The following is a 25,502-nucleotide window of genomic DNA, read 5'->3' on the forward strand; positions in this document are numbered from 1 at the left end:
TGAGCCCCACGTCTGGCTCCTGGCTCAGTGGGGAGCCTGCTTCTCCCTCTGCCTCTCCCCCTGCTCATGCTCTCTCTCTCTCTCTGTATCTCTGTGTCTCGAATGAATAAATAAAATCTTTAAAAAAAAAAGTGAAAAAATTATTCAATTTTAATAACAAAACACCTAAATCTACCATGAAAAACACTAGTGTTCTGCATGAGTGTGATTTGAAACTACTGGTTCAGACTATTCTAAGTTAAACTGCATTTTCAACTTTCAGTTAGACACTGTATCCAGGTGCGTGTTTGCTCAGTTCCTAGCTATGTTAGAGGCTTTTTTAAACAATAAAGCATAAATTGGAAAAACAAGATCCGGGGAGGGTGGAATCAAAACAATAAAACAAATCCTAGCCCAGATTAAAGTTAATTGAATGGTAAATATTTTTATTCTCTTTTCCACTCATTAGCTCAGAAATACCTGGTTTGGCTGACCAGTTAAAATGCCAAAAATATAATCCCCCTTTTGGAGAAAGCCTGGCCAAGTAATGGGAAAGACCCAGTTTTCTTAGAATAAATAATCACTGTATCCATTTTTCTAAACCTGTATCCAGAAAAACAAATAAAATTAAGGATAAAAATTTTAAATAGCAATTGTCTGCTGCTTTCCCTCCTACCAAAACAACTATTAACATACAGTATGAAAGAGCAATGCTCTGATTAATTATGCACCACTTTCCTCCTAACCTCACTATGCCCCCATCCACTTGCCGACTTGCAGTTCCTCAAACAATTTATGCCTTTTTCCTTGCCCCAGAGTTTTCACACATATAGCCCCACTTCCCTCTCCCAGATGGCTCTTCTTCTCACTCTTTGTCAGGTTTGCTTACCTACCCGTAAGGTCTGAGTTTAGGGGCACCAGGGTGGCTCAGGTCATGATCCCAGGTCGGGCTCCCTGTTCAGCGGAAGCCTGCTTCTCCCTCTCCCCACTCCCCCTTGTGTTCCTTCTCTCAATGTGTCTCTCTGTCAAATAAATAAATAAATAAAATCTTTAGGAAAAAAAAAAAGGTGTGTGTTTAAATGCCATTTCTTCAGGGAGGTCCTCATTTTACATTTCTTTCTACTATCCTGTAGTTTTTCTTCGTAGCACTTACCACAATTTGTAATTATACCCACACAAACATATACATAAAGTCTCTTACTTTCTAGACTGTAATCAAAAGCTCTCTGTTTTATCCAACATCTGGAACAGTGCCTGGCACAGTTGGCCCTAACACTCACCTTTTTTTTAAATATTTGAATTAATACATAAATATTTTGTAAATTTGACTTACATGAACAGACAAGCAACAACAATGAGATTCCGTAGGACTGCATCATTTTGTGCCAAGCCGCTGTACCTCCCTTCTCCCTATTGCAACTTAACACCCCCTTAAATCCTTACTAGTCATGTGGTACTCCTACCGGTGCAAGAATCATTATTCAGTTGGATGACTAATCATGACCTCATTCAGATTCCGACTTCTACAAAATTGTCAACTGCCAGTCATCTTTCTATAGCAGCCTTCGGTGTCCCTCCCAGAGCATCCAGAGTGTTCTTTAAAACCATAGATCATGCTGGGATGAGCACTGGGTTAGTTATACTTAACTAATGAATCATTGAACACTACATCAAAAACTAATGACATACTATACAGTGGCTAACTGAACATAATAAGAAAAATAAAAAAGTAAAACCATAGATCACATGTTCAAGTACATTGTCATCACCATATCTTCAGTATTTTCAAATTGTAGAAGGCTACGGTCATCATCCAGAAGCTCATACAAAAGTGATGAGCTCATTATTTTAGTCATGTGGTACTTGTACCAGGCCATCCTTCAGTATGTCCTGCCTTGTAGTGCGACTGACAGACTGAGGTTCTCTTTCTGGCTACAGTAGATTTTATTTTATTTTTTTTAAAGATTTTATTTATTTGTTTGACAGAGACATAGCGAGAGAGGGAACACAAGCAGGGGGACTGGGAGAAGGAGAAGCAGGCTTTCCGGGGAGCAGGGAGCCCGTTGCGGGGCTCGATCCCAGGACTCTATGATCACGACCTGAGCCAAAGGCAGGCGCTTAACGACTGAGCCACCCAGGCACCCCTGGCTACAGTAGATTTTAAATGAAAAAGATATGAAAGATTCTAGGATAGGCGGGGCAAAAAGAAAGGAAACTACCATTTACTGAGCACATATGGGCCAAATACTGTACAAACATATATTCTTGTTCAGTCCTCACAACAACCCTGTGAGGTAGGTAGGTATTATCCCCACTTTACACCTGAGGAACCAATCTTCTGACAATGCCGATTGTCTCCTGAATTTCTCTGTTGACATTAACTTCCATTTATTTACTTTTATCCTATTGTAGAGATTTTGGCAGCTGTATACTAGAAAATCCTACTTTACTCAATAAATATTAATTTAATGAAATAAAGTTTCACACTACATCAACGAATGATTGAATCAGAAGCTACCATCCTTCTGTCTCAGATTACATCCTTTTCTAACCCTTTTAAAGACCTTCTGGACTACTAAGCATTCTTGCTTGCCTTTCACATTTCCTACTTATTAAATACACACATAGTACATAGTACATTGGACAACACAGGGATTAAGTGTGCCGAACCCTGCACAGTCAGAAATCTGCGTATGACTTTGACTCCCCCAAAACTTAACTAGTAATAGCCACTGTTGACCAGAAGCCTTACCAAAAATATAAACAGTCAACACATATTTTGTATGTTCTATGTATTACATTCTGTATTCTTACAGTAAATTAAGCTAGAAAAAAAAATCATAAGGAAGAGAAAATACATTTACAGGCCTGCACTGCATTTATCAAGAAAAAAACTCCATGTATAAGTGGACCCACATAGTTCAAACCTATGTTGTTCAAGGGTCAACTGTATATTCATCACAGCCTAATGGGCTCTCTAGGCTCAGTCTCCCTAGTTTTATGGGGACCAGGAAGCTAGTCTGATGAACAATAGCTGTTGAATGTTCTTAATCGTGAAAGGACCTCTCCAGCTTCTAGTTAAAAGTAGTTCCAGCCGAGTTCACTTGTCTCATAATTAGATAAAAAGAGACTATCTACCTCTTATCTATACCCAAAAGGAAACTCTGAAGTTTTCCTACATGGTCCTCCTCCAGTCCTGCATGAACGGACCAGGACTGAAGAACTTTATCTCCTTCCTCCACCTTCTCTTTGAAGGATGACCTTGGTCCACGTCTGTACTCCTGAGCAAATAGAACCTTTGGATTTTCTTTCTCATCAACTTCTTTTTCGGCTCCCTATTCCATCAGTTGACTCCCAACTTCTCTGGACTCTATAATCTAGATGAAAGCATGCTTCAAGAGGAAACCAGTCTGTGGTGGGAGGACCAGCTTATTTGTGCAATGCCAGACAAACGTGGATTTCTAAGATTTTCTTTGCAATGGTACTATCCACCACATCTACCGTGGGTCTTCAGGATTGGGACAGCAGAAATGAAACTATACTTCTCAGTCTTCAGGGTATATGGAGTGTAGAGCCTCATCTGGCATCATTTTGGGTATCTAGGGAAATGTGTAGGGGAATATCCTATTTGTCCCTTTATGTCCCACTAGAAAGCTATTCTCTGTTCTCGGAGGAATCCATTCCAATAGTATATGATCACTCATAAATGTTTCTTTCCCCAAGATCTTCATAGAATGCTGTAGCTGTAGGAGAGGCTGTCCATGCTGATACCTGCCACGGCTGCATACAGTTCAGGCACCACCAACTCGGGTACTTGCAACACAGCTTTGTCATTTGCAGTTCGAGCGGCGATTTCTAGGCGTGAGTGTAGCTCTTTAAGTGAGGGGCGGCTCTCCTCACTCCAGCGCCAGCAGGACTTCATAAGACCATACCTGAGAGGGAAACAAGAGAAACTGACTTCCTTGACAAGGCAAACGTTTGAGGAACGTTGTCTCTTCTCCTAACACACCTTAACAACAACAACAATAAAAAACCCTGCAGTCATTCATCTACTTCTCACTGTCCTCTCCTGTTTTTCCAGAGAATAATATTCCTTCTTATCCTCTTAGTATTAAATCACTTAATATCGTCTTCTCATCAGGGCCCTTTTTATAAGAAGAACGACTGAAGATTTCTCAAACTAGAATCAGTATGACAGAACAAGTTTTTCTTTCTATTGCCCAAAACTCTCAGAAGTTAAGTGTTCTCATCCTTTAGATGTTACTAACTTGTAGCATTCCCCACCATTGCTATAAGGTATCTCCCAGTAAAAGCTACCTCGCAGCCAACAAAATAAGAAGTTATGGAATAATATGATTCACACTAATTTTGAATAATCTAATTAATTAGATGTTTCCTTTCATTAATCCAGGTCACTGCCCTCTTTTATTATTTAGCTTCTCCAGGAAATTGCCTTAATCTAGATAAAAGTACTCACCACCTTTAAGCTGTCTTTTCTTCAATCCAGTTTACAAAGAATTAATAATGTAGTCTGTTATCGAACACTTCTTGTCATATCTCATCCCTCTCAAGAACCTACAGTGGTTTCCCACAGTCTGCCGTGTAAAACCGACATCCTACCTGCTAGCTTCTCTGCCTCAGAGACCTTATCTAACTGAACCCCTCTCCTCCAGCCAAGTCAATGTCTTGCTATGCCTCCGATGTGGTTGTTAACACCCAACTCTGTCTTTGCTCATGCTATGTCCGATTCCTTGAGCATCCTCTCGATGGTCGTCATGTCCTGCGGGCTTGTTTTAGATCTCAATCCTTCTATGCAGCCTTCCCTTATAAGCCTCAGCCCACGCTGAGTCTCCCACACTCTTTACTATTGTACAGTGAGACTGTGTAAAAGATGCTAATTTAATAACCCTGATAACATGTAGCAAGAACTTACTTGTTTTATAAGGCATGGTAGTGGAACTTAACATGCATTATTTTATTTTAGCCTCACAATAACTTAGAGGTATGATTATCATTATACCTATTTTCAGGTAAGTAAACAATGTTCAGTAAAGTAACGGGACTAGGAGTGGACATGTGTTTTTTTTGACCCTGTGATGTGAGTCTGAGCTTTTAATCCTTCTTTTATGTTGCCTCCCACTTTAAGTTGATTTTCAGGTTGTTTTAGATATCTCCTCACCCAAATATTAAATTCTTCAAGATTGTATACTTTATCGGTTAAGTGTCTCCCCTCCCCCAATATAAAGGACAGATTTTTACACATAGAAAAAGCCTATAAGAAATATTTTTCAACAATCATTCCAGTATACCCAGGCAGTATTATTATATTATATACATGCATGTGTGTGAGTGTGTATATATATAAATGTATATAGTTATGATATTTAACATTTATAATCTGCTTGATACAGTAACTTTATTGGTGGGGAACTAGGGTGATGGAAATTTACCCTTTTAATGCTGAAAAATTTATAAAATAGCAATAATTTTATCAGAAATTTATATTAATATATTCTCCCCTGACTTCTTATAAATATTTTAACCTTTTCTTATATTCTATAACAATCCTTTTTTGTAACTTATAGGTTATAAAATTCTGTGTATAATTTTTAATTTTTCCATTTTCTGCCTCTGCACTGGCTCATCAGCTGTCCCCTTCTGCTGACATTATTGGATACTCCTTCTCCTATATTTCTAATTTCTTTCTACCCCCTTCTGGGTGGCTTCTAATTTGCTCAGACCTGGAAAAATAGTCAATATTTTCTAAAAGTTAAATACTAAATAAGAGCCAGTGAGTAACTCTAGAGCAATGGAGGGACGCCTGGGTGGCTCAGTCAGTTAAACATCTGCCTTCGGCTCAGGTCAAGATCCCAGAGTCCTGGGATCGAGTCCCACGTCAGGCTTTCTGCTCAGCGGAGAGCCTGCTTCTCCCTCTGCCTGCCGCTCCCCATGCTTGTGCTCTCTCTCTCTGACAGATAAATAAAATCTTAAAAAAAAAAAACTCTAGAGCAATGGATTTTTATGGCAGCGATATTAGAACTGAGGCTGGCAGTCTCTGACTGATACTGACATTTAGACAAGCAAAACACTACTGTATTTACATTGGATTTGGTCCACTTCCTACCTATTTTAGAAGCTTCTGGAAGAACTAAACTTTATCAACTTAGATTCCTAATACAGTTTTCAGTTGTTGCCTCAACACTGTGTGTTTTTGTGTGTATACACACACATATACATACATACATACATATATAAGTATATATGATATATGAGCAGATGTATTTTACTGCATAGGTGTGTCTAAGGCTGTGTATTAGCATATAAAGGACAGCTAGGGATTATCTGAGCCACTTTAAAAGGGCACGGTTGATGGGGATCAAAAAGGGGTTGCAATGAGAGAAGAGTAGACCCTAAAAGCCACTTACATGGTATGTGTGCAGGTACTGGGCCTCTTCATTATTTTCCTTCTTTGGAGATGTTGTAGGATGCTGGTAGGAGGGACTTCAGGATATGGTGGTGCCCCTGTTGGTATGAAAAAAATGAGAGTAGCAAGGGAATTTTAGGTCCTCTAGAATATGAACTATAACATGACTCTACATCCACCTGGGCTAACTGCCTGCAAAAGGTAGAGCCAAAGGAAAAATGCTAGATACAATATAGTTGCTCCCTGGTGATCAAGTAAGAATATAGCTTAGAGAGTTTGGGAGTAAAAAAAAGGTGTTTGGGAGGAAAAAAACTGATAATTTAGGAAAATGTTGAGTTTTTACAAAAGTAACAGAGCAAAGTGAGAAATGAGACCTGCCCTCCACTCCCCAAACATGGGAAAGTACTATATTTTCGCTATCAGATAGGTTTATAAATCTAAGGACAACGTATTTATGTTTATACAAAATCATTCTTGGAATTATTCTTTGGATTTTAAAACCTCTTTTGGAATTAGTAAAGTGTTGAGGGAAAAAAAGAAAAAGAAAGCAAAAAAAAAAAAGTTAAAAGGAGGAGAGGGATTTCATATCAGCCCAGTTCAAACCTCAGAGATCATACTGAAACCTCTTCCCATAGCATATGCCATCTCCCACCCAAATAAACATACTTGTATATTTGCATACAGGTACTACTTTAGGGACCCTCCTTACCTAGAGTCACCATCTCATAAAGCAGGATCCCAAAGGACCAGCTGTGAAAGAAACAAAGCCATTTACTTAATTTATATTTCTGCCTTTCCTAAAGAGAGCTCACTTAAACTATCAGGGGCCTTCAGTAAGAACCCTATAAAGGCAATGAAGGGGGATTAAAGGTGTCTCATAACATAAGCAAAGTAATTAGAAAGCATTTCTGTTCAATCCCCTTCAAGTCTAATCTCTTTGCAGACTGGATTTATGTCTCCTTTCTTCTATATTTCACATTAATAGATGTTTACTATCATTTGCTGAATTGTGTGTGTGTGTGTTTATGCAAACACACAAACACATCTACCCAAACATAAAGAAATTACCTTCCGCATCTTTTTCATCCTTTCCATTCATTCCTGCCGAAATTCTAGCCTTTAGTCTTAGCACAAGTCTCAGTGAGGTTTATCATTTATCTACTATTTCCTCAATAGACCTAACTGCCCAAACCTAGGAAAAATATTAACAAAACAAGCTTTACATATAATGAGAATAGATATTTGCCACAGCAATATGATTTAAGACATGTTAATTTCACTATTCTATAAATCACATTAAACGAGCAGTATTTCCCAGTTAAGCTTATTACTCCCAGACCTCTACTGAAAAGCAGATGTCAGTGAAGCAGCAATGGAAATCTCTTAATTGACTCACCGTATTAACTGATGTTCTAAATTTCCTCTGCTGCTCATGACATTAATACTAGTAAGATATTATATGTTACATCTATGTGCTTCGCCAAGCTGCTGAATTATATGGTTACTGAAAGTCAATTGTGATTCTTTCCAGTACTGTTTGTACCATCAGATGCATCAATGTAATTATGTAATCAATTAAATATAAATGCAAAAAAGTATTAGCTCCTGAAAACTAGGTTGAATGCTTTGAAAGTATTCTATAAAGATACACTGCTAAAAAGAAAGCGTTGTCAAATTGTGTGGGTGAGCCAACAGTAGGAAATTGGAAAAAATAATAATAAACGTCTGCAGTCAAATTGCGTCACCATTTTTTTTTTCAGATTTCTCACTCAAAATCATCCCAAGCTGAAACTCAAAAATAATGTGTTATGGATGCTATTTATACAAGAAATACAATGTATAACTTCACTTAGCAGGTCAGTCCTCATAAAAAAGGCTTTGGCCCTCCCCCAAAAGATCAATCAACAAATGTACATTTATATGTTTTAAGTCAAAATAAATTATTCAAAGTATGTATATTTCTTTTTATTCTAATAATTCCTGGTTTAACTGAACTTTTGATTAAGTGGACCCACCTCCTTCAGATAAAAGGGAATCTACTAGATTAAGTCCTTGGATATTGGTATGAATAATCTTTTCACTTTTCTTTTCTCTTTTCTGATTAAGGCTGCTAATCTAATACAGAAGGAATACTTTAAAAGGCACTAAAAAGGATTGCAGCCAGATGTCAAATATGAGCTCTGTCACAAAACACACATTTCTCCTGGAGAGTCTGTCTGACTTCTAAGTAGAGATTTCACATGTAGACATAATTGACAACAGATACAGTCATGGTCAGGAACTGGGGGACATCTAGATCAAGAAGGGAAGAAGTCCAAAGGGCAGGAACAAACCGTACATGTCTCCTCTGATGCCAGCTGGTCTCAGCAGAAGCCGTTCTGGGGCAAGCCACTTGAGAGGTATGGTGTGAGTAGCCGGGATGGCCCCTCGGGCATGGACTTCGTAAGCTAGGCCCAGTCCACAGAGCTTAGCAGTAAGATCACTTTGGATCAGGATATTCCTAGCTGCCACATCCCCATGGAACAGATGCTTATCCTGGAGAAATTCCTGTAAGCACAAGATCAAAGATGGATCAGCTGTCTGAGTTCATGGCTCGAGTCACAGACAAGAAGAAGCAGTCCTAGGAACCCTCAAAAAGACAAGGACATTTTCAACTCTGAACAAGTCTCATTGATAATGACATATCACTTCCAAGTCACCATAATGAATCAGACATTTTTGCATTATGTTTAGGATTACCAAACTGAGCAAATAATCCAAACAGCATTAATACTGGGTTTGGGAAGTATGATCACCCATTCTGTGTCAAGCTCTGACCCCTGCCTGAATTTACATTTCTCTCAGAGAGGATCCAGCTACACCCTGGAAAAGGAAGCAGGTTTCAAGTTTCTAGCAGCCGTCCCCCAAACAAGGTAATATATACATAGCGAAATTGAGTGTCATAATAATGAATTTATACAGAGCTTTATATCATCTCATTTTGTCCCTAAAATAACCAGGTCAGATAAATCTAAATGATTACATTAGGTCACACAGTTTGGAGTGGTAGTGACCAGAACCAGGTATTCTAATTCATAGGAATTAGAATTACAAATTCTAATAATTCTCAAGCCAGCCTACAAATCAGAATTGCCTGAGAGCTTTTTAAAAACTTATGATTTTTGCCCCAGCTTTACTTAACCAAAATCTAGGGAGAAGAACCTAGTAATCTCTATTTTTAAGAAGTATCACAATGATTCTAGCACAGCCAACAAAGCATTTGAAAACCATTGCGCCTGGATGACAATGATTTGCTGCAATCATTTCCCCCAACATCAGGCTATTCAAGGCATAAGAAGTTGAAAAGCTATACATGACCAAAGAGCTAGAGATTGAGGTCTATGATTGCTAAATAAGAATGACATAAAAAAAGAGGGGGGGCGGTTTAAGATGGTCATTTCCAGTCATTGATGATGAAGGAAACAGTAACTAGCAGCTTTCTGTCCCTGGTGAGGTGAGGTTTTAAACAAAGAAATTATACTATCAAGAGAAGAATAAAGAATGTAGTGACTTTGAGGTTGTCAAAGTAAGAAAAAAGAAAAATAGTATGACAATGCCTTGTAACTGGTTGTAACCCAGAGCCCTGATCAATGCATCTCTGTGGGGCACCACTGCAATTGTGGTTCACAATACGAGGTAGGCTGTATCCTGACACCCTAACTTTATCAAGGGAGCATACCAATTAGGACCTCCAAACACTGTAGATAATACTCCTTTCTACGACGTGCTCTCTCCTTGCGCCCCATGGGAACTTTGGCTGTAACTACTGCTCTTTTTCACCTCACTACTTCTTTTCTAAGCTTTCCCAGATTCCATTTAGATCCCTAGTATATTTCACACTCAAGGAGGCAAGATATATCAAATACTTAAAATAGTAGCTTCACAGAGCCTGATTTTCTATATAGCAAATGCTAATTTTAAGTAAAGTTATCTAAATAACTTCATAGAAATTGTCATCTAAATTTCTTGACTAATTCTGGTAAAGGTACATTTTTTTTTTCTCTTAAACCCTCTTAAACCCTTTTTTTCTCTTACCTCTTTATTTAAGTTGGTTTAAAATGAAGGAATGATCTCACTGTTGCCCCTTATTTCTTTTTTTCCGTGTTCCTTGTTCTTTTTAAAGTATATGTATTTCCTATCACATTCAGTATCAAAGCAAGTCTCCAGTGAAATGTGTTCTGAACTCGTCTTTCTTGTTTTTCAGGCATAAAATTGTGCACTTCCATCTAGCTCTGCAGCCTTTCACCCACTTGGTTTCTCTTCCCGTGTCTCCTCCCAACTCGCTCGCTATTTGCCATTTTACATCTCTTAATATTAGTATATATGGGGAAGTAAGAATGTCAAGCATATAACTCTTGGCCCTGGTTTTTGACCTTTAAGACTGAGAAACCTTTTAAAATCCTTCCTGTTCCTTCTACAAACCCCCAGTTGACGACTTTCTGCCTAGAATTACCAATCCTGTGTATATTATCTAAATAATTTCATAAAGAAAGAACTGAAAACAATTTATCAGTGCTTGAGTTTCTGCCCCTTAACTTCCATCTGATTTTCTTTATAATCTATACCCCATTTGGAAATATAAATATGAGAAATATGATGTCAAATATCAGACTAACAAGAAAAATCCATACCATCTGTTGTCATTTTTCCCAGACTTACCAAAGCCAGGAGGACCTGCCTCCCGATGTGATATACTTGTTTTTCTGTGAGATCATAGAGAAGGCCATCCATGGTCATCACATCCTAAAGAGCCAAAGAAAAAACATGATATCAAAATGACATGAACAGATCTAAAAAATAAAATAGGGGCAGAGATATTCTTAAATGCAGATATCAAGGCAAAGATACAAAAACATAGGGATGAAGATTCAAGGAGAGGCTAATATGAGAGATTCTCAGATATGCAAAGAAGTACAATGATATATTGACCTAAAAAAAACAATAAAGAATGTAGATAAATAACAGAATGAAGGAAGAACAGAAAGACAGATATCATAAGACTATCCCCTGGATAAAGCAACAATTTTCCTGGGGCACTATGTGTGTGTGATTAATTAAGCACATTAACTCAACACATTATTGAATGACTACTATGTGCCAGGTTCCATCTTAGGAACTCAGAACACAAGAGTGAGCAAAATAAACATGTCTGCTGCCTTCTGGAACTTAAAGTGTGACATCAGAATCAAATAATCATACATAAATATATGGTTACATATCTATAAGCTCCATGAAGGACATGAAAAAGAGAGCATATGATGGCGACAAAAAAAGATCTGAAGGATGGTGGACAATGACTATGCAAAAAACAAGGAAAGGGAGAAGTTTGGTGTAATGAGAGAAGCATGTGTAGATGGTCTAAAATAGAGAAGCATAATCGTTTTAAAAAATAGAATAGCGAAGTTAGAGCAGAGAACAAGTTACAGATGAATAAATAACCTCTTACAAAGGCTTAAATGCCTAAAGACTTGCACATTGTCCCATTTGCACCACTGGATGTAAGGCATTAACAGGGTCCCTTTATCATACACATTTAGCGGTAAAGTAATCAGTCTTTTGAGGAGGCTTGATTAATATTGAACTTGTTCATTGGTAAGTGAGGAACTAACTAGGGAAACATGCAGTACTTCTGAAAGAGGAATATGTAGAGAAGCAGAAAAACTGCAAGCAAGAGGACTTGCACTTCAGCCTGGAAATTTCTACACATTTACATTTTTTTAAATATGAATTTGAAGTACAAAAACTTTCAAGCTGAATGTCTCCTCGTCAACCCTGGCATACTAGAGGGATGTTATGGAATAGAAGACACATTTAAGGCCAACAGCGATAAAATTACAGTCAATACTAACAATAGTTTTTACATGCATAATTTCTGTTAATTTTAATAATAACTTATTATTATTCCCATTGTACAGATGCTGAAAATTCAGGCTCAGAGGGATGACTTGCCCAAAGTCACACAGCTCGTAGGATATAAAGCCGAGAGTTCATGCCCTAAATCTGCACTGCCCACTATGATAGCCATTCGCCACATGTGGCTGTTGAGAAGTTTATTATTTAAAACTAAATAAAATTTTAAAAATTCCATTTCCCAGTCACATCAGCCACATTTCAAGTGCTCCATAGCCACACGTGATTAGTGGCTACCATTTTGAACAGAGCAGATAGAGAATTTTTCTGCCATCATAAAAAGTTCTATGGGTTGGTGATAATCATTATGTTCCTCTAATGTCTCTCTGCTTTGTCGTTTGCCAGGCTATTTGACATGTGACCAGCTAATGAGCCAGGTCAAGCCTTTCCTTCCTAATGCCTCTGCCCTGCTGCTCACCCGCCGACAGGTCCAGAGAAAGCTGAGCAGGTCCCCTTGGTCCACATCCTCCAGCAGCATATAGAGCGGCAGCTCCTCTGTGCAGCAGCCTTGCAGCTGCACCAGGTTCTCGTGCTTCCCCAGGTGCTGATAGAACTGGATTCGCCCTAAGAAATCCTGCACCTCGGGGAGGCCAGCCGGCTCTGTGGAGGACAGATGAACCATGGGAAGCAGTCAGAACATCACCAGTAAAATGGGAGCTATGAGGGAGGAAGCAACCTCAGACGGTAATTTTCAAGACTCCAAAGGAGAATAAGTATAGACAGAAAGTAAAGAGAAAGGGAACTAATTAGAAGATAATTCTCAAGGTCACTGATTTTTTTCTTGTCAAAACAAACAGAGAATCATAGGCCCTAGAACTGGATAGACTCTCATCTGCCTAAATAGACAAGTGCTCACATTCAAATATTATCACTGCCTAGGCCTTTTGATTAGTATTCGTGCTTATCCTATCCTTGTTCTGTTTTATGTATCTGCTACTACTGGTCCATATAAAGAGAAAAAAAGAAAAGAGGAAGGAAGGAAAGAAAGAAAGGAAAGAGGAAGAAAGAAAGAAAACAATATTAGGGAAACTGATAGTGCAGACAAATGAAGGAACAACCTCAAAATCCACATGCACTAATATCCAGTATGAAAAAATCAGTTCTAGCAACCTCAACAGGCAACACTGAGCTAGGGAAAAACCCCAAGAAAAACATTTCTGTCTCAAGTTTTCATTTTCTATCCCCTTCCTACTCTGCTCTCACAATTGTGATCACAGCTATTTGTTGATTAACATCTTAATGTCTGTAAGCTTGTTAGCATTCATGGCTGGGGGCTCACAATGGAAAAGTAAAAAAGGGAAAGGGAACTCAAACACTTCTTTTACCTTTCAAAACCTTGAGGACAACACTCTTTGGCTTAGCAGGGTCCCCAGTATACATCTTGGTTCGATAGATGGCCCCACAACTACCATTGTGGATCTCCTCCAGAACTTCAGAGAGTTGCTCCCGGGGCACTTGCAGCTTAGCCAGAGCATGAGTGGTAGTTCGTAGGAGGCTTTCCACTGATGTCTCCTTAAGTGGCACGAACACACTTCCTCCATGTCCTCCCGCCTTCCAGCTTAGGCCCCTAGATGGAGGCACAGGGGCAATGCCTAGAACAAAGAGATGATAACCAATCATCTTTTCCCTACCTAGGGACTCCAGGAAAGCAGAGCCTGGAACACACTGGCAAGGAAGTCCCTTTAGCAATTTTCTCCCTGCCCGATGTGGGGATACCTTCTGTGAAGCAGCATCAGTACCAACCTTGTAAAACATTTATAATAACCCTATTCCTTCTAAGACAACTCAAGATGGACCTCTGGAAAGTGGTAATGACATTTTCTTTCTACTTTTCTCAGGATTACAGTTCAGTATTAGTATGGAAACAATTAAGGAAGTTCCTGAATTGGTACTCAAACCACAGATACCTGAAACGTGGTGGTAACTACCAGTAGGGACTAATGCTTAAGTCAATCAAATGGCTTTTAAAGGTGGAGGGAAGGTATGGATAACTCCTCAACTCTAAGCCGTGCCTATTCTTCCTCCCTTAAGATGTCCCCAAAGTCAAATTGCATATTTCCCAGAGTCTCAGTCAAAAAAATCTTCTGGTACTTTCCCCTTTTCTTAGTCAGTTTTTCTCCATTGGAAAAGAGAAATTCATTCTTCTCATTAAACCTCCATTCATTCATTAATCTATCAATTTATTTGGCAAATATCACATCCTGCATTCCAGGAACTGTTCTAGGTGTTGGGAATAGGCAAAGCCCAGATTCTTATGATTACTTTCTAGTGGTAGGAGAGAGGGGAAACAGATAATAACATACCAGGAGATGAGTGTTATAAAGGTAAATAGCAGAATCAGAGGCTATCCGTGATGCTATTTTATATTTCAAGGCCAGGACAGTCCTTTCTAATAGGATGAACATTTGAGAAATGCCTGGAAGCAATTAGAGAGCAAACCATACTGGTATCAGGGAGGATATTACAGACAGAGGGAACAGGAAGAGCAGAGGTATTGAGGAAGAAGCATACTTGGCATATTTGAGGAAGAGAAATGAAGTTAGTACAGCTGGAACCATGTGGGATAATTGGAGAATCATACGAGATGAGGCCAGAGAGGGCCCAGCACATGGAAGGTCATTGGAAGAATTTTGTCTTTTTTTATTCTAAAAAAAAATTATATTTTATTTTATTCCAAGCCGAGAATGATCAGGACTGACTTAGGCCTTAAAAGAATCATTCTGCTGTCCTGTGGAGAACCATAAAGGGACCAGGAGAGAAGTAGGGAAACCAGTTAGGAGTGTATTACAACGATATATGAGAGATGAGAGAGGCTTGAGTTTCTTCTAAAGATAGAGTTAACAGGATTTGCTAATGGATTGGATATAAAGTATGAGAGAAGAGGAGTCAAGGACATCTGCAAGATTTTAGACTGAACACTTCATAGAAAACCAGAGGACATTTGTGAGGGAATTTCAGGACCTTTGCTGTGGGCATATTACATATGAAATGTGTATTGGATCCAAACTGCAAAATAAGTGGTTTAATATAGGAATCTGGATTTCAAGGGGACTACAATTAGAATAGAGAAAGGGTTTGAATCCATAAGACTGAAAATGAGACCATTAAGGGAGTGACTATAGGTTTAAAAGGAAAATAAAGTGTTTCAAGAAGGAGAAGGTGCATAATTGTTCCAAATGCTTTCGACAGGTTAAGAAGAGGATTCAATATAGCTGTTATTGGCAATCTCAGAAAGAATTGTTTTGGTGGAATGGTGGGGATAAAAGCCTTATTTTAGTATGTTCGAAAGAGAATGTGACAAGTAGAAGTCATGAGAGTGAGTTTAGACAACTTCTCTGAGAAGTTTTTCTGGAAGTGAATTAGAAGAGAATTGGGATAATTTTTTAAATGTTTTATTTAAATTCAATTTAGTTCACATATAGTGCATTATTAATTTCAGGGGTAGAATTTGGTGATTCATCAGTTTGTTTATAATACTCAGTGCTCATTACATCAAGTGCCCTCCTTAATGCCCATCACCCAATTACCATTTAGAGAGGGAATGGGGATCAGCCACTAAACAGTTTCTGATCACTGTCATGATTTTTTTTTTCTTCTCTTTACTCTTAGTTTCATGTAAGCTAATTCATTTTCATTATATGCTCACTGGTACTTCAGAACAGGATATTATCTCCTACTTAATGCTTCAAAGACTGCTATGAAGGCTACCCTTTTTCATCATATAGTCCAGGAGCACAGAGGAGGGCTGGGATCTATTACAGAGTAAATGTCATCCTTTGAGGCTGGTAACAAAGCCTTGGGCTTTACCCACTAATCTTCCTCCCCAATATGTAGACACTCACATGGCCAAATATTTGATAGTGCAGTAGGACAAAGAAGATAGAAACAGGTCACATGAAGCCTCTCTTGCCTACTGTTGTTTCAACTGACAAGCATATACTGAGTTTCTACTCATGACTTCCTAGAGAAGAGCTCACCTCCCCTCAGCTCCACAAGAGGGGCCCCATACCTCCTCTTCCATAGCAGGGACTTCACCTTCTAGACTTGGGCTCATTGAGACTTGGGTCTTACTTTCTGTAATCTCCATCTTCCCCGGCCCTTCTCCCAGCCCCAGTTTGAGTTTTACCTTGGAGTCCAGGAGACTGTTGTTGAGCTCTTTGTTCTCTGATAAAAAGCCACAGGATGACTGCAAGAAGGATAAGGAAGGTGCCAACCAGAATGGTTGGGATGATGATGATCTCATACTGCTGCTCCCGAACAACTGGGTAGGAAATCAAGCAGGAGGAGGAGAGATTGAAGAAGAACCCCAATCTGATGTCCACACAACTTCCCCTACCCACACAGTCCTCAGCTCCTCATACGTGAAATGATCATTTCTTCCTTCTTCCCCTCCACTTCCATACAATGGCACCACTACTGGGAGCAGCTCTCTAATCAGAAAGCCCAATGTCCCCACTTCTCAGCCTATCAAGGGTGCTCTGTGTCTCATCTCTCATTTTTTCTGCTGAGGTGAAGGATGCAGCATCTGGATCTCTGACTGGCACTTGTCCCTCTTCAAAGACAATGACCTCTAGTGCCCATTCCTTTATGAACACCGTCTTCATTTCTACTAGAAGTCAACTCATTCTCCTAGAATCTATGCAGACCTTCGTCTCGGTCATCCTAGAATCAGAAGATAGGCATCTGTGGTGTCTGTCCTTACCACACAGCTTGTCACTGAGACTGCATTCCAGTAGCTTTCGTGCCATGCCCCTCTCATCTCCCAGGCCACACAACTGTCCACTCCTTTGCTTGGCCCTCAGAGAATGCACAGAGCACCACTGAGAGTAATTCCCAAGGATGAAATTATTCTGAAAAAATAAAATGGAGCATACAGAGAGTTTTAAGATACCTCAAAAGATCATTAGTTATTAAGTACATCGCTACCTGGAACTTTCTGAGTCATCCATTCATCTCTATCCATCTACCTGATATTCAAGTGTGAAGAACTTTGTTTTTTCCTAGCATTTTCCCCTTTTCTATTATACAAGTATAGCCCTGATCTGGCCTTATCCTTTCATGCCATTGTTTCTCAAATTATTTAAAGGTTCCCCTCCTACCCAAGACCCCTGCTCCAATGCTCAAGTTCATGTTTGCAGCACTGGTCTGAGCAATTGTGGTCCGTGGGTTATATGGAAATGATCTACCTCCCCTATAATCCTAAGCAGGTTTAATATTTTTTTTTCTGTGTATCACTTATTTTTTAATTGGAGCTTCCCCTGGTCATTATATATAGACAGACACAGGCATTCATTCCTACTAGTATATAGATTAAAGGGAGTATCAGAACCAAGCCATTTTCTTTTTCTCTCTCTTTAACTATATAATATATACATATATACATATATATATGCATAAGTTACAAAAATAAAAAATTAAAGTGCTATACCATAAAAATCTTTCTCCTACCCCATCCTTCTCCATTTATTCAGTTCCCAATTCTCCTCCAAGTAAACTAGTTTCTTGCTTACTGAGCCAGAGATTCTTTAGGTACATCACTTTTAATTCTGTATGATCAGCATATATTTGAAATTACACCTCCCCGAACCTGGTCCTTTCTTTCTGAAGAGAACTGGTATATATATATATATACAAACTTTATTTTGCCCTTGGTAAACAAAAGTCTTCCCTGGTTCTAACTAATTCTGATGGATCTGGGGCAGGAAAAAACGGTGATTTTTTTTTCACTGTCTAGGTGATCCTAAGTATGTATCTAGTTTTGTAGTGAGTTGATAACAAGGTAAAATTTTACAAATCAGAATTACAGAATACTATGTTGTACATAAGTGCTATTCACCATATTATGCAGTCTTCTATTACATGTTGTGCTTTATTATTGATACTAAAAACCACAATGTGACTTATTGAGGCAGAGTCCCTTAGTGCCTGAAACACATATATAAAGAAACCTTCCAGTTCCAGCCTCACCCCCTTTTCACTATTCTTGAAGCTCCATGATTGGGAGATGAGAATTAGACAATTTTCTTACAACTCAGAAGAAAGACAGGTGTGTGGTTGGTTGACAGAAGCCCATGTATACAGAGGAGTGGCCAGGAGGAAAACTGGGGAGAGGAAAGTCACCTTCTTATCTGTGGACTTGTACATAACAAGGGATCTATGAAGTCAATGAATTATAAGATAACAAAGTCCATCTCATCTAGTTTATAAGTCGAGAAAGCAAGGTGAAAGGGAATTGAGAAAGTTTCCACAATTCCACAAGACCACATGGAAGGAAAGCACTGGTGCTAGGGCAAGAATCAGGGAGCCTTGAGATGGTAGAGAAGGAGAAGACCTTAAATAATGAAACATTAGCACAGTCCAGAGAATTCAAAAGCTGCTTGAAAATGTCTCACTGCCATTCTCATTCTTGTTCTCCTTTCCTCTTACTTCCTTTTCAGTGCACTATCAGATGTAATTGTGTTCATTCAGGGAGCAGCCAGTTTAACGAGTTTGGCTCTCCCGGGGAGTGTTCTGTGAGCATAATCTCTCTTAACCACAGTGCAAGTGGAAGAAAAAGTCGGTCAGCAGCCGGCTCCAGCTTGCAAGCTCTGCCCAGAAACCAAACTACACACCCACTAATACATACCAAAGGAAGACATTTAAAGGCCTGTGCGCACATGTATCCTCACTTAGAACTGCTCATGGTGGGCCAAACTCAACTATAGGCACATGGCCAAACATACCCACCCACACCCAGTGACTCAAATCCATGCTTATACCCTTGCACCTACATATCACACTTATTACAGAGCACAGTGTGGTCATTTGGATACAGTATGACCTTCTATTACATTTCCTGAACAAGGTTCATTTGTGTATCTTTATTTGGGCATGGATACTTTAAAGAAGCTAGGCTTATTAACAACTAGAAACCCAAAATAATTGGATGCTAGACCAAGGAGACAAACGTGTAGGGCTATGGTGAGGGCCACTCGGTAGATTGCTTTCCAGGCATTTGTACAATAAGCTCTTTCCAACTATTAGAGCTTGGCTAGAGACATGTGGAATATACGAAATGAGTCTAGAATTTTTAAGGTGAACACACCAGGCATATCCACCCCATAGGCATGGAAGCCCACACAGGAAACCTTACCACCTTTAGAGCCCACCAAAGCACTTATATCAGAAGATGCTCATACTCACTTGTAGCAACAATATTCCTCTCACATTGCTTTTCTCTCTGCAGTTAAATATTCAATTACCACATGACTTTGCCTGTCCGCTGTGTCAACCTGAGAAAAGACATGCCTTGATGCCAGAACCTGATAGGATGACTCTTCCTATTGGTTAGATTCTAACCTATCAGTGTTCTTGACCAACATTTCTATAATATGACCAATACTCTACCCCTTCGATTACATCTAGACAGTTTTCTCACTGTGTTAAGACAAAAATGTAGGGGCGCCTGGCTGGCTCAGTCAGTAGAGCATGCGACTCTTGATCTCAGGGTTGTGAGTTTGAGCCCATATTGGGTGTAGAGATTACATAAAAATAAAATCTTCAAAAAGAAAAAAAGAAAAAAATGTATATTGGCTACTCCTTCTCTTACCTAGACTGTAAGGTCCTTACATATATAAAACATTATCCCACAGTTCTCTCCTTAGTGCCATCTATTACTAGATTATTGGAAGCCATTGGAATCAAGGATCCAGTAAAGTTGGGAAATTGTTTATTTTGATAATTCCATTTAATGGTTGGAAAATATGTACACAGCTTGCCTATAGTTTACAAATACCTACATCTAACAGTGCCAAATCTCCTCAGGCAGGGCTCTAATTAAAACAATATTATTCCCTCATTTGTGGCTATCATTCCTTATTTTCTCTCTTCTCAATCACTTCTGACTTTCTGTTGGCATATTGAAAAGTTCAGCTCCCTTCTTGAATTGAGAATCTAGAGTAGGAAATAGCACAATGAAGAAGGAGATACAATAGGAAGAAAATGAGAGTGAAATGAGGGGTAAAGTTCAGCCCAAAGCTTCGCAAGATTACAGTCTGGACACCACACAAGTGAATGGTTATAACTGAAATTAAGCTAACTATAAACATAAACTCTCCAAACTCTTACACATAGGCACAACACAAGCATAACACCATGCCACATCTTTATATCTGTTCCATTATCCACAAACACAGTTCTATTTGCAAGAATAACACAACTCCTACTAGCAACACTTCTGTCCAGTGAGCACAGTATAATCTCCCAGATATAGTCAACAATTTACTCAGAAGTATCCAGAAGAAATTCTTCTTACCAAAATACACTTACAAATAGAACTTTAAAAATTAGATCTATTCTCCTGAGCCTACATGTTGTGAGAAATTCCTTGATTGACCTCCATATAGCACCTGGTGCCGTTACCGTAAGATACGATTAAATGTTACACCAGACTCACCCTCAACCTTACCACCTGTGTATCAACACAAGTGGGTCCGCCGGCCATGTTCTTTTTATGAAGACAAGTGGCCCATTCGCCCACATGGATGCCACATTGGGTAAGGGAGTTACTAATAGCTATGAGCTATGAGGCAGAGGACTCAAAGAGTTCAGGTGAGGAGGGTAAAATATATGGAGGTAGCAGCCCCCAGACTGAGGCAGTCCACCCTCTACCTCACTCACCTTCTCTTCCCCTCCCCCTTCATCCTTATCCTTGAGCTGTCTAGTAAAATAAAACAAAAACCAAAAACCATTTACTGGAATGAACATGTTAAATTGGAAATGAGATAGAAAAGAACTGCTCAGATCTATCTACAGGGTTCCAAAAGTACTTAAGCTTTAACATTCTGAAAAGCAAGCTGTTCTTCCTATTTTCAGCTCCAATAAACATGTTGAGCAACTACAATGTGCCAGGTATTATGCTAGGCACTTTCACATAGAGGAAACTGTGGCTCAGAAAGATTACGTTCTGAATAAGCCAGGGTTAAAAAAAATTAAAACAGGGGCTCCTGGGTGGCTCAGTTGGTTAAATGTCTGCCTTTGGCTCAGGTCATGATCCCAGGGTCCTGGGATCCATTCCCGTATGGGGCTCCCTGCTCAGCAGGGAGCCTGCTTCTCCCTCTGCCTGTTGCTCCCCCTGGTTGTGCGCTCACCTGTGCTCTCTCTCTCTCTGTTAAATAAATAAAATCTTTAAAAAATTAAAACATAAAAAAGCAAGTAAATGACATAGCAAGGTTTCATACCCCAGTCTTTTAGTTACAAACCCAATATTCCTTAAACTACTTTACTACACATCTGTCACTCAAATGGACAAGACCAATAGTGTCAAGAAGGAATTATGTCAGAATCCAAAAGAATCGGGCACCTGGGTGGCTCAGTTGGTTAAGCGACTGCCTTCGGCTCAGGTCATGATCCTGGAGTCCCTGGATCAAGTCCCGCATCGGGCTCCCTGCTCGGCAGGGAGTCTGCTTCTCCCTCTGACCCTCCCCCCTCTCATGTACTCGCTCTCTCTCATTCTCTCTCTCTCAAATAAATAAATAAAATCTTTAAAAAAAAAAAAAAAAAGAATCCAAAAGAATCATAGAAAGCATAATGCTGAAATCAAACTTCACCAACAAATACAACATAATTTGGGAAGGGCAGGTGAGTAGAATCTGCCTTTAAGTGTGTTCTCCAAGATCTTACAGGGGCACAAACAATGTCTGCATGTCTGTCTTCAAAATTTCTTCAGAAAATAAAGGTAGCATCAGAAACTTTTCCTAGTACTCACCAGATCATGGAATCTTGGGTCATTTTCTTTGTTTGCTCATTTTCCAGGATCTGATCTCAATCCTTTTTCTACCTTCTGCTTTTGGAGGGAAAGGATCTAGTTTCCAGGACTAGCAAGCTTTCATTGTGAGCATGAGGGTCAGAAAGGTGCTAGAACTCCCAGGAGACAGGGCACTGGCCTAAGACGTAGAATCACCGTGCAGCAGCCAAGGCTCCGCCTTCCTCCTGAAGCACACTTGTCAGAGGACAAAGAGTAAAGGGAAAGTACACTGAAGAGGTGACCCTCTTTCAATCCAGAAAACCTGACTAGTGTAGATAACTTGCCTTGTGCAGCGTGGTATCGCCTAGTGAGGATGAGGCAAAGAGAAGGGGAGGTACCCAGAGGGAATCCCTTGTCCTCCTGTTCTTCTCAGATATTGAAGGATTATGGTGGTTCTGATCTTCACCCTCCCCCACCTTCCTAGAAACCCAGAGCTTGAAATGCACTTTGAAATGGTTGGAAGAGAGTCTCCTGTGGTGCCTGGGAATCCGGACCTTGTTTAAACAAAGGTCTTTTAACAGTGAGACTGAGTGTTATCAGCTTTTCTTGCTTCTTATTTTTACGTACCTATAGGAATTCCTAAAGCATGTGCTACACGGTAGAGATGAAGAAGCTTAACTTCTATCCTGGTAGCTCCCGAAAAGTCTCCTCTATAGAGGAGCAATGTGATTGCAAGACAGGCCCCCTAACATCTAGGTAAGAATTGCAGTAACACTGCACGCCCCATCAAATTTAAATATGATTACAGAGATTACATTTTATTTCCTTTGAGGTGTTACACAAATTCAAGACATTTTATTTTCATTATAATTATCATTCTATTTCTCGTGTTCTTGATTCCATAATTCTCCACCTACCACATTCGAACCTCAAACGCCCAGAAATCGTATATGTATCTCAAATTAGATATTCTCCCGCTGATTGTTTTCTCTTCCCGAAATCACTAGTGAACACCAATTTCCCCAGCCCAGAATAAGGATTCTCAATCAGGGAAAAGCCAAGGACACGCAGCTACCTCCCACCTTTAAACACAGAATAGCTTCTGATCCATCCGCGTCCCCTTTGTCCTACCTGATGGACACAACAGAAGACGCCTGCTGGGGGCTTCTCTCAAACACCTCGCTGCTACGTTGTCAGTTACAATGTGTTTCCAAGGATCAGTCCCCCTCTTTGCTACTCATTCTGCTAGACTTTTCATTCAGGGGTGGTGGGGAGACTTCTGGTACTTAAAAATCTTGGAAGTTTCCCCAAAAATGAGGAGCCCCTTGTTGCTCTGCCGCTTCTCCAGCCTATCCTAGCACACTGCCCTCTTGTGGAGAGGGGAGCCACACTGAAAAGAACAGAAGGAAGACATTTTGTGAAAGATTGCAGGAACACACACACACACACACACACACACACACTTTCTCATACTCTGATAAATGAATCCCAGACCCAGGCAGGCAGAGAGACAAATGGACAGGGGATTTCACAATCAGGAAATCAGCTCAAATGCCGTTTACCTCGGTGCTATGTAATACAGGGTGTGTCCCTGTAAAGATTCTATACATAGAAGGTAATCCTAGGTAAACAGCAACAAACGCCTGGCAAGACGAAAAAGACGCTTCTGGGAACGTCATTCTGCACAGCAAGGAGCAAACAGCAGATTCCCTCGTTAGGAATGGGTCAGCGTGCTTCAGAGCTGAGCAGTCTGGAAGTTGGGAGACGTGGAATCAGCACGGAGCTGGTGCTATGATAATAGAGTCAGAGGTTTGAGTTCTAGTTCTGGTTTGATAGGTGATTCATCAAGCATCCAGAGGCTTATATAACACCTGACCTTGCCATGCCTTCTCTTCCTAGTTTAGGGAGCAGGACACCTCTTTCTCTCCTGAGGGCAGTGAAGAACCACAGAGAGCAGCAAGAAATGAATCACATCGGAAAAGGGGCCGGGCAACCAGCAAGACCCCTCAACCAGCTATACCACCTTGCCTCTCAAATTCTGAAGGTTCCTTCAGACCGGCATCTTCTGACCCTTATCACGGCAGCCCCAGAAACTCTCCAGTTTCATTCCTATCCCTACCCTGCCTGTAATTTCCTATGGGATAGTGGTAAGAGAAGGAGATTTGGAGTCAGACTTCTATTTGAATCTCAGGTCCACCGTTCATCATGACTGCGTATAAGTCATTCTCACTTTTCTGAGCCTCTGTTTTTCCACCTGTAAGTAAAGACAACAATATCTATCTGTCCAGGCAGTTGAAAGCTCTATAGGATACTGGATGTAAAATACCTCGTAGAGTGTCAGGCCCATTACAGACCATCAATATGTAGTATTCTCTCCCTTCCTCCCTCCCTCCTTCACCTATCTCCCAGGTTGGGAGGTAGTCACATAGCTGTACCAATCAGTAAGCATCTATAACTCCGAATAAGAAAACAAAACACCTATTATCAAGATATTTATATTTGTGGGGGCACCTGGGTGGCTCAGTTGTTAAGCATCTGCCTTCGGCTCAGGTCATGGTCCCAGGGTCCTGGGATCGAGCCCCGCATCGGGCTCCCTGCTCCGCGGGAAGCCTGCTTCTCCCTCTACCACTCCCCCTGCTTGTGTTCCTGCTCTCACTATGTCTCTCTCTGTCCAATAAATAAATAAAATCTTTAAAAAAAAAAAGATATTTATATTTGTGGATCTAACTATATTTAGCCCTGTGTGTGAAGAGGAAGTTAAAGTAATCATAAAGTTAATGTGGGTTTTAAATCTCTTCATATCAACTAGATATGATTTGACAGTCTAAGTATTACACCTGCTAGGCGGTCTCTGAATTGGACAATCATGTTGAGGAAGGGAGATTTAAACAAGATGGATCAAAGACCATAATGCTGTAAACTAAGGTATAAAACAGATAGAATGCTAGATAGTGATATATTATTAATTTGTTAGTTAATTAATTCACCTCCTGTCCTAAATTTCTCAACTCCTTCTAGCTGGTTCCATTGATACCACCTATCTGCTGGCTACATTTTTACCCAGTTCCTGAACCAATCTTGATGGAGGCAGTAAAGAGAGCAATAGTCTCAGCTCCTTCTCCCCATTCTTCTTACCATACTCCCCAATCTGAGAAGACATAAAGTTGATCATTTTTCACAAGGGGTATCCAGTTATTCATAGTTAATACCCAAGCACTGTCAAATCTGGAGTCCTGTCCTGAACGTCTCACAGGTGGATAGGCTCTTCCTGTTCTTCTGGCTTCAATCAATTTTCTTTCATTAGATAAGAACTTCACACTATAGTCTGGTTACTGAGGTCCTGCTACAAATGGAAAGGACCCCCACACATGCACCCTGATAGATACCCTGCAGGCTTGGCGCTTGAGTAATGGCCATCACCTCATC

The 25,502-nt window shown here is 40.0% G+C and overlaps 1 protein-coding gene across 5 annotated transcripts in view; it reads right to left on the reverse strand.

Moving 5' to 3' along the window:
* STYK1 (serine/threonine/tyrosine kinase 1) overlaps positions 1-25,502 on the reverse strand; it is a 46,291-nt gene that overhangs the window by 4,758 nt on the left and 16,031 nt on the right. For 3 of the 5 annotated variants that reach the window (XM_078075610.1, XM_078075612.1, XM_078075613.1), the window contains 9 exons: positions 17,055-17,202; positions 16,479-16,613; positions 13,678-13,944; positions 12,771-12,952; positions 11,102-11,185; positions 8,742-8,950; positions 7,113-7,153; positions 6,405-6,501; positions 399-3,911 (listed from right to left, as the gene is read on the reverse strand). In XM_078075610.1, coding sequence (XP_077931736.1) covers positions 3,707-3,911; positions 6,405-6,501; positions 7,113-7,153; positions 8,742-8,950; positions 11,102-11,185; positions 12,771-12,952; positions 13,678-13,944; positions 16,479-16,613; positions 17,055-17,100 — 1,266 coding nt within the window. In that variant the 5' untranslated portion in view covers positions 17,101-17,202 and the 3' untranslated portion in view covers positions 399-3,706. Of the gene's footprint in view, positions 1-398; positions 3,912-6,404; positions 6,502-7,112; positions 7,154-8,741; positions 8,951-11,101; positions 11,186-12,770; positions 12,953-13,677; positions 13,945-16,478; positions 16,614-17,054; positions 17,203-22,097; positions 22,332-23,207; positions 23,467-25,502 lie in introns of those variants that run through there. The other 2 variants (XM_078075614.1, XM_078075609.1) reach the window with 2 other exon arrangements.

This window comes from Halichoerus grypus, chromosome 6 (assembly GCF_964656455.1).
Source record: "Halichoerus grypus chromosome 6, mHalGry1.hap1.1, whole genome shotgun sequence".
Lineage (NCBI taxonomy): Eukaryota > Metazoa > Chordata > Mammalia > Carnivora > Phocidae > Halichoerus > Halichoerus grypus.